The sequence below is a fragment of the Trichechus manatus genome, unplaced genomic scaffold, assembly GCF_000243295.1.
Source record: "Trichechus manatus latirostris isolate Lorelei unplaced genomic scaffold, TriManLat1.0 scaffold00074, whole genome shotgun sequence".
Lineage (NCBI taxonomy): Eukaryota > Metazoa > Chordata > Mammalia > Sirenia > Trichechidae > Trichechus > Trichechus manatus.
In genome coordinates this window covers 8248261-8255433 of record NW_004444010.1, presented here as the reverse complement: position 1 = coordinate 8255433, position 7173 = coordinate 8248261, and the positions used below count along the sequence as shown (strand labels likewise).

Here is a 7173-nt window from a genome sequence, read left to right as displayed (position 1 = left end):
CTAAGGAAAAGGAAAAAAAAAACTAAGACTAACATTTTTAAAGGGTTGAGATAAATCTACATCTTATCATGACAAAAAGTTTATCGTGTGATTTTATGATCGGTGATTCTCCTATTCACAGAAACCATTTTCATGGAGGGAAAAGGATTGGGAACTTTCCTGTTATTTTCAACCTAAACCAAAAGCTTGCTTACTGTTACTGAGTAAAAGACTATTTTGCAAAGGGCTCAAAATATTGAACTGAGAAGTTGTAATTAAATGTTAATGAGCATCCTGAGGAAAGACCTTTCAAACGAAGAGAGGACAAGAAAATTAGGGAAAATTGTATCCTACAAAAAGTTTTGAGAAATAGAGATTCTTGCCCTTGGCAAAAACAAACCAAATATAAAAAGTATTAACTATAAATATGTCCACTGAATTTCACTGTCTTAAGACTCTAACAAAAAAGCTACAAAGTAATAATAATCAGTAAATGAGCTCAAGGGAACTTTCTGGAGTGATGGATGTGCCCTGAAACTGCATTGTTGGGATGGCTGCAAAAGTGTATAAATTTACTAAAATGATCAAACTGTACACTTCCGATGGATGATTTTTATGGCATGCAAATTATACTTCAATAAAGCCGTTTTTACAAACTTAAAAATAAAAATCTAAAATTGAAAGTTCCACACAGGGTACCAAAAGCTACCAAAACAGTACCCTACCGGTTCAAAATTATATAAGCATTTACAGATCTTGACAAGAGCTCAGAAAAGACTATCACATATTGTTTAAGATGAGTATCAATCCAAGACTGTCTCAGAGCTACTATAAATTTAACAAAAGGGAAGCCCAGCTTTTTCTTGAAATGCAAATTTAGTTAGAACAACCAATCAGCTGCGTGGTGCCTTTAAAAGAAAGTATGCTGAAAAACAGACCCCAGATTTCTCCTACATAAAAATGTCATTTATTCATCCTTACTCCCTGCACTTTTTATTCTATCAGGAAAGGCAAGCAAGCCCTTGATTGTGCCATGTTCCTTCAAGTCAATTAAGCCAAACATATAACTGCACAACCAGCACTAGGTGTCAAGTTTGTAGACAACTGCAAAAAATTTATTACAAATGGCCCCACACAAATATGTATTATGAATTATACAATGAAGTGGTCAACACAAATTAATATTCGATTTAGTATTCCCAATTTCAAGGAACAAGTCTGGTTACTGAATAGCATACAGACTCCAAAACAGTAAATTTAATAAGAGAACTGACATTCAGCCATTCTCAATTTCAGACACCCAATGCAATAAATGCAAGGTATATGCACAACATGTTACAGTGCAATGTGTTATCTGAAGAACACTTCAGGAAGACAAAATACAGACTTAAGAAAAAATAAAAATGGACAGATGACTACTAAAGGCCAGGAGGAAGTCTGTATCTGTGAATTAAGCTTTGTAGTATAACGAATCTCTTGAGAAACAGGAAAAAAAAAACTTAAAATGTTCTTTGACTAAGTAATTCCACTTTTGAAAAAATTAAAACAACCTGGAAACAGTCATGACAATATCATTGGAGAAAGTTAACAATATCTTAAACTCCCACCAAAAAGAAATCATTTATATTATAGTATATACATTCCATGCAGTATTATGTAACTTTTAGGAAGTTAGTACTATGGAATAGTTCACACTGAAGAATGGAAAAAAGCTGGATTCAAAAAAGTACTGACGTATCCTGTCACTGTAACTATATAAAATGTGTTTAGGAAATGCAAACAGAAGAAAATTTATTAAAAATTTAACAGAAGTGGTTGTGCTAGTACGCAAAATTTTTAGTTGATTTTTTCCCCTCTTTTCTCAAAACCATTTTTACGATACTTTTATGATGGAAAGAAGACTATAAAATGACAATATACAAAGATGTTATTTCTAAAACTAGTAAGTTCCAAAATAGGAAACATGATAAATTCAGGTTAATTTTAATAAAAACTTGGGTATCTTAATAAAAACTCTAATCTAAATCAAATTCAATTAAAACAAATAAAGGATTGCATAATTTACATTTTTGTGTGAAATGAGAACTTCCACTAAAGCCATTACTTAAAATCAAGAACTGTCAGAATTGACTGCCACACACTCAAACTGGAAATTCTGAAGGAAACAAAAATCAACTTTCGCAAATATTTACAAATAGTATTTATACAAAAGCAATCCCTTAAAATATATTATCTGCTAAAGTACATTATGTATTTAAAAACATTTAAGTCAATTTCCAAATCAGACTGAAACCCCAAAACCTACCCAAGGGCCCCCTCTTCTGGTTATAATTCATCATAATTGTCCAAATGCCATTAAAAGATCTGATGGTTTGCACATTTAAAGATCAAATTGATGCTACCATATGAACCATCCTAACGTATTTCTCTTGAGAGCCCTCCTTGCATAAGACCAATTTTCAGAATTTAAAATGTCACCCAGGACCAAATTACAGTTTTTAATTTTTCATACAAGCATCTCACAGACATTCACCACATTTGTACAAGCTTGCTTTCACTGCTAAACCAAAAAAGATGGGCAGTTCAGATCCAACAGACCCTCCTTGGAAACCCTAAGGGGCAGTTCTAGTCTGTCCTATAGGGTTGCTATGAGTCAGAATCGACTAGATAGCAACGGGTTGGTTGGTTTTTTGGTTTGGCTTTCACCCATAAGTTCTAAATCACTGAGATTTAAATTATGTTTTAAATAATATTATTACCTACATTTTAGTTCTTAATTACCAAAGCGCCTGAAACTACTTTATTCCATTTGATTCTCAGCAGGTCTCTCTCTCAATCCCCATAAAAGCTAATAATAATCACGTGAAGATAAGTACAGCATAATGAAAGATTGAATAATTTAGAACTTTCCCATCACACTGATTTTCAACTTGGAAAAAATCTGTAGCTTTTAATACCTGCAAACTTTAAATATGATTACCTTCTCAAATACAGGAACATAGGAAGACATATGAGGTTTGATGATTTCTGCTTCCCAATCTTCATCTCCCATGATGGCTTCGAGTTCTATTTTTTTTAAAAAACAGAAACACGCACATTTGGCCTCAATTAGATCAGAATCTTATCTTTAAAGTATAAACTATCGTTGTTTCACATACACCTGTTGAAACTACTCAACTAGGTTCTGATCCTCTCCAACCGTTCTTGCAAAAAGGTACATTAAGTCTTGCTACTTAAGTAGAGGCGGCGTTTACAGCCATCCTTTTTGTCTAAAAAATGAGTTGAACCACTTAATCATTCAAGCGATCACCATGTCCCAGCTAACGCCTAGGTTTTTCCAAAATATCTGTTCCAAAAACTTACCTTAGTCCTCGAATGGTCCCCAAAGAACTCAAAAACGCATTGCTGTCGAGTCGATTCCGACTCCAAGCGGCCCTATAGGACCGAGTGGAAATGCCCCGTAGAGTTTCCAAGGAGTGGCTGGTGGATTCGAACCGCCGATTTTGGATAGCAGCCGAACGCTTAACCACTGCGCCACCAGGGCTCCCGAAATGACTTAATGGACATTAAAGGGAGGGAAAAATTTTCAGACCTTACTCAACGTTTCTCCCTTCCTACCCTTCCCTTTAAAAGTAGATAGGATATTTGGTTTGGGGGGAGGGTTTCGTTTGTCTTCTTATTCTTTAGCGGGTGGTTGAGGAGGGTTTGGGAGATAGAAGCCTTAGAGGTTGGCAGCGAGGGGGACTGGGGGAAGAGAAAGCCCTTGGAGTTTGGTGGTGATGGCGAGAGGAGTTACACTGCCCAAACCCCTCCAACCTCGCCAAGGAGGATTTGGACAAAAATTGTACTACATCCCATCATCAGAGAAAAGCCTCTCAAGGGCGACGCAAAACGCTCCTTCGCCTCCTCTGCAGGCCTCAAGCCCACACTTCGGCGGCCAGGGAGCTTTAGGACCCTCAGGCCGGACGCGATAGGTCCCTGAGGGCAGCTTCAAACACCCCCTCTGCGGCCTGCATCCCTTTTTCCTTTGGCATGAAGTCCAGCCACAGAGAGCCCACAGAGCAGGGAATAGACCCAACCCACTCACCTCTCCGCGGCTGGCTCTCCCGCGTCCTAGCAGTCGCAGACGCCGCTTAAACGGCTGCACGTGCCGCACGCCGACCGCCTTAGGTGCGTCCGCTCCAACAACAAATGGCACCAGACGACCAGCGCTACCAGCCAATCAGCGACCAGACGGCCGGCGTCATCCCGCCCCCATCCCCAGCCCGTGCGTTCCCTACTTGGTTGAGTTTGAGGCTCTTATTGCTGGACGTACTGGTTTACACAGAGTGGCCAGTTGGGCCTGTAGGTCCAAGGCTGGCCCTAGGGCTAGGGCCCACTTGTCTCTACGTTCTCAGATGGGATCCTCAGTTTGGGGAGGCTCTAGATTTAACGGACGCAAGCGCTCCAAGCCAAAGATATCTACCTCCCTTTATCCAACAACAAAAATAAATGCCCTCCCTTCTACCGGTTTGTCTCCCCTTTTACCTACTACAGTCCTGGGCAGTGTACTTCCGGTTCTTAATTTTTGAGGTGTTCGCCTCACATCCGGGGATTTCCAGAGCCTCAAAGTCCGCGGAGGCTAGTGGAAGCGGTGCATTCCCTTTTCCTCCCAGCGAGAGGGGCGGGAGAAGACTTGGACCCTGTGGTACACTAAGGAGTTAAAAGTTAACGTGTCTTAGAGTGTTGCGGTTGCAGCTCTTTGGGAAGAAAGGGTCTCTGAGTCAGAAGGAAGGTAGGATATTTGTGTTGGACGAGGTCGTTCATTAAGGCTTGGACTTGTGGTCTTTCTGGAGCCCTGGTGGCGCGGTGGTTAAGAGCTCGGCTGCAAACCAAAAGGTTGGCAGTTCGAATCCATCAGCCGCTTCTTGGAAACCCTATGAGGTACTTCTACTCTGTCCTGTAGGGTCGCTATGAGTCAGAATGGACCCGACAGCAAATGGTTGGATTTGGGTTTATATCCCCAGCAGTACTGGCCAACCCGAAGAGTGGCCAAGGGTCATATCAATGCTTAATGCTCTCATCAATCAGCTCTTCTTGTTCTGATCCCTAAAAGGCAAGGAAAAATCCTCATTATTTTCCCAGCCTTCCAAAAAGCATGACAGGGCTGCTTAAAAAGTGAAGTTCTCACATTTGGTTTTTATTTTCATCATTTTCCCTTCTCTGAATCTTTGAAGAAACTCTTGAATATTGCCTTCAGGAATAAAAATCCCAACGCAGCCTGACATTCAGGCATAAAAGATGAGGTACTTGAAGAATTAAGGCTTGCTTCATACTTTTAATCTTTAAAACTGCCATTATTCTGTCTTTTCCACCAAGAATTTGTCAGGATTTATCTAGTCATCACTGAACTTTGTATTTACAAGATGAAGTGTTTTTAAAAAATTACATTTAACAAAGGACAACCCAAAATATATTTTAACATAACTGCCATTTTTAATAATTTCCATTTTAAAGCCAAATTTTCACATCATACCCTTGAAGTACCACATATCATTGTATATGTAAGGGGAAGAGGCGACACTCATCCTTCTGGTGCTCTGAATTTGTATCTAGGGTCCTCTGAGGTATTTTAACTCAATTTGGACTGAATGTTGTTCTTTCAAAACTATGAATGCCATGAGAAAGTATTTGTTAATAAGAGCAAGATACAAAGTCATGTGGATAGAATGATAACCAACTAGATTTTCTTTTAAGTATGGAAAACATAGGATTTTTTCATGCTTCTCTAAACTTGACAAATTCTCTAAAATGAAGATTTTTTTAAACAGATTTTAAGAAAAAACAGCTCCCTAAAACACTTAGCAAAAAACACTCTGCCAAAAAAAAAAAAAAAAACCAGATAATATATATATATGCTGCTTTCAGGTATTCCAATGAAATGGTTCTTTATGAAAAACTCAATATATATAATTTGTAAGAGCTATCCCTGGTTAAGAAAAAGTGAATTCTGATGAGAACTGAAGTTCAGTATTGAGGAAAAAGTAAATAAGGAATGGATGAAAGTAATGTAATTCAATAAATAGTGAAAAAGGACAAACATAATTCAAGAAACTTTTTCTTTGTTATGTTTCACAAGAAAGCAAACCCATATATTCTATTTTCTGGTGCCCTCTGACAGATCTCAAATTAGTAGTGGTAATACGTTGTTAACATAGGGAAAAAATGGCTATTCATTTAGTTGTTGAATAGGCTGTAAATGAGCACCTACTATATGCCAGGTACTTTGCTAAGTGCAATGAGTAAAGTAAACCCAAATCTCAAGAAACTCACAGTTTAAAGAATGGCAGTGGCAAATGGAATTTGAAAACTTAAGGCTCCGATCTCAAAAAGATTCACTGGAAAGCTAAATCGAGAAACCCTGTTTTATATACGGTTTCTCCAAATTAGCTAAATCACATACAGTAAGGTAGAGCAAGTCCTCAACAATGCCTCACAGTTGCCAATCAAAGGTTGTAGCTAAGATTCTTCACACTTTAAAAATAGTCATTCTCTGCAAAATGGTACAACCATTTTGGAAAATGATACGATGCTTCGGTTAAAAATTAGAAATACCCCATGAACCGGCAATCCCACTTCTAGGAATATAGCCTAGAGAAATAAGAGTCATCACACGAATAGACATATGTACACCCATGTTCATTGCAGCATTGTCCACAATAGCAAAAAGACAGATATGAAACCGGTGCATGCCCAGCATGCAAGAAGCCAATCTCTGACGCTGGTTGTGACAGAAGAGTTTATTTCGCAGGCTAGCAAGCGGAAACTCAGAGGTATTGACCTCAGATTGAGTTCTTCCATTTGAGGAAGCATTTACATTTTATAGGTTTGGGAACTATACATATTCATATAGGGGTGGGGGAAGACAGGTGGGCAGGATCAGGCAGTTCTACATATTCATAGTTTTTATTATTTATTATGGGGTGGGGCTAAGACTTGGCACAGAAGCAGCCGACGGACTCTTGGCTTTTGAAATGGGCTTGGCTACTGCAGATGATGTATGTCTGGTGAATATGGTTCTTTGACATGAGTGTTTTCGTTCCTTGACCTGAGTTCTCCCGTGCTGTTGAGTATGGGTGGGGGGGTCCGAAATCGTCTGTCAGTCACCCTTGCCTGTTCTGCGCATGTCTGACCTCCTTAAGCTGGTTAGATCCA

The 7173-nt window shown here is 39.0% G+C and overlaps 1 protein-coding gene across 3 annotated transcripts in view; it reads right to left on the bottom strand.

Annotated features, from left to right (window-relative positions):
- Positions 1-4151, bottom strand: part of DDX4 (DEAD-box helicase 4) — a 113555-nt gene extending 109404 nt beyond the window's left edge. For all 3 annotated transcript variants that reach the window (XM_004380473.2, XM_004380475.2, XM_004380474.1), the window contains exons 1-2: positions 4067-4151; positions 2960-3045 (exon numbers count right to left, since the gene is read on the bottom strand). In XM_004380473.2, the coding sequence (XP_004380530.1) occupies positions 2960-3031 (72 nt within the window). In that variant the 5' untranslated portion in view covers positions 3032-3045; positions 4067-4151. The remainder of the gene's footprint in view (positions 1-2959; positions 3046-4066) is intronic.
- Between the last annotated feature and the right edge of the window lie 3022 nt (positions 4152-7173).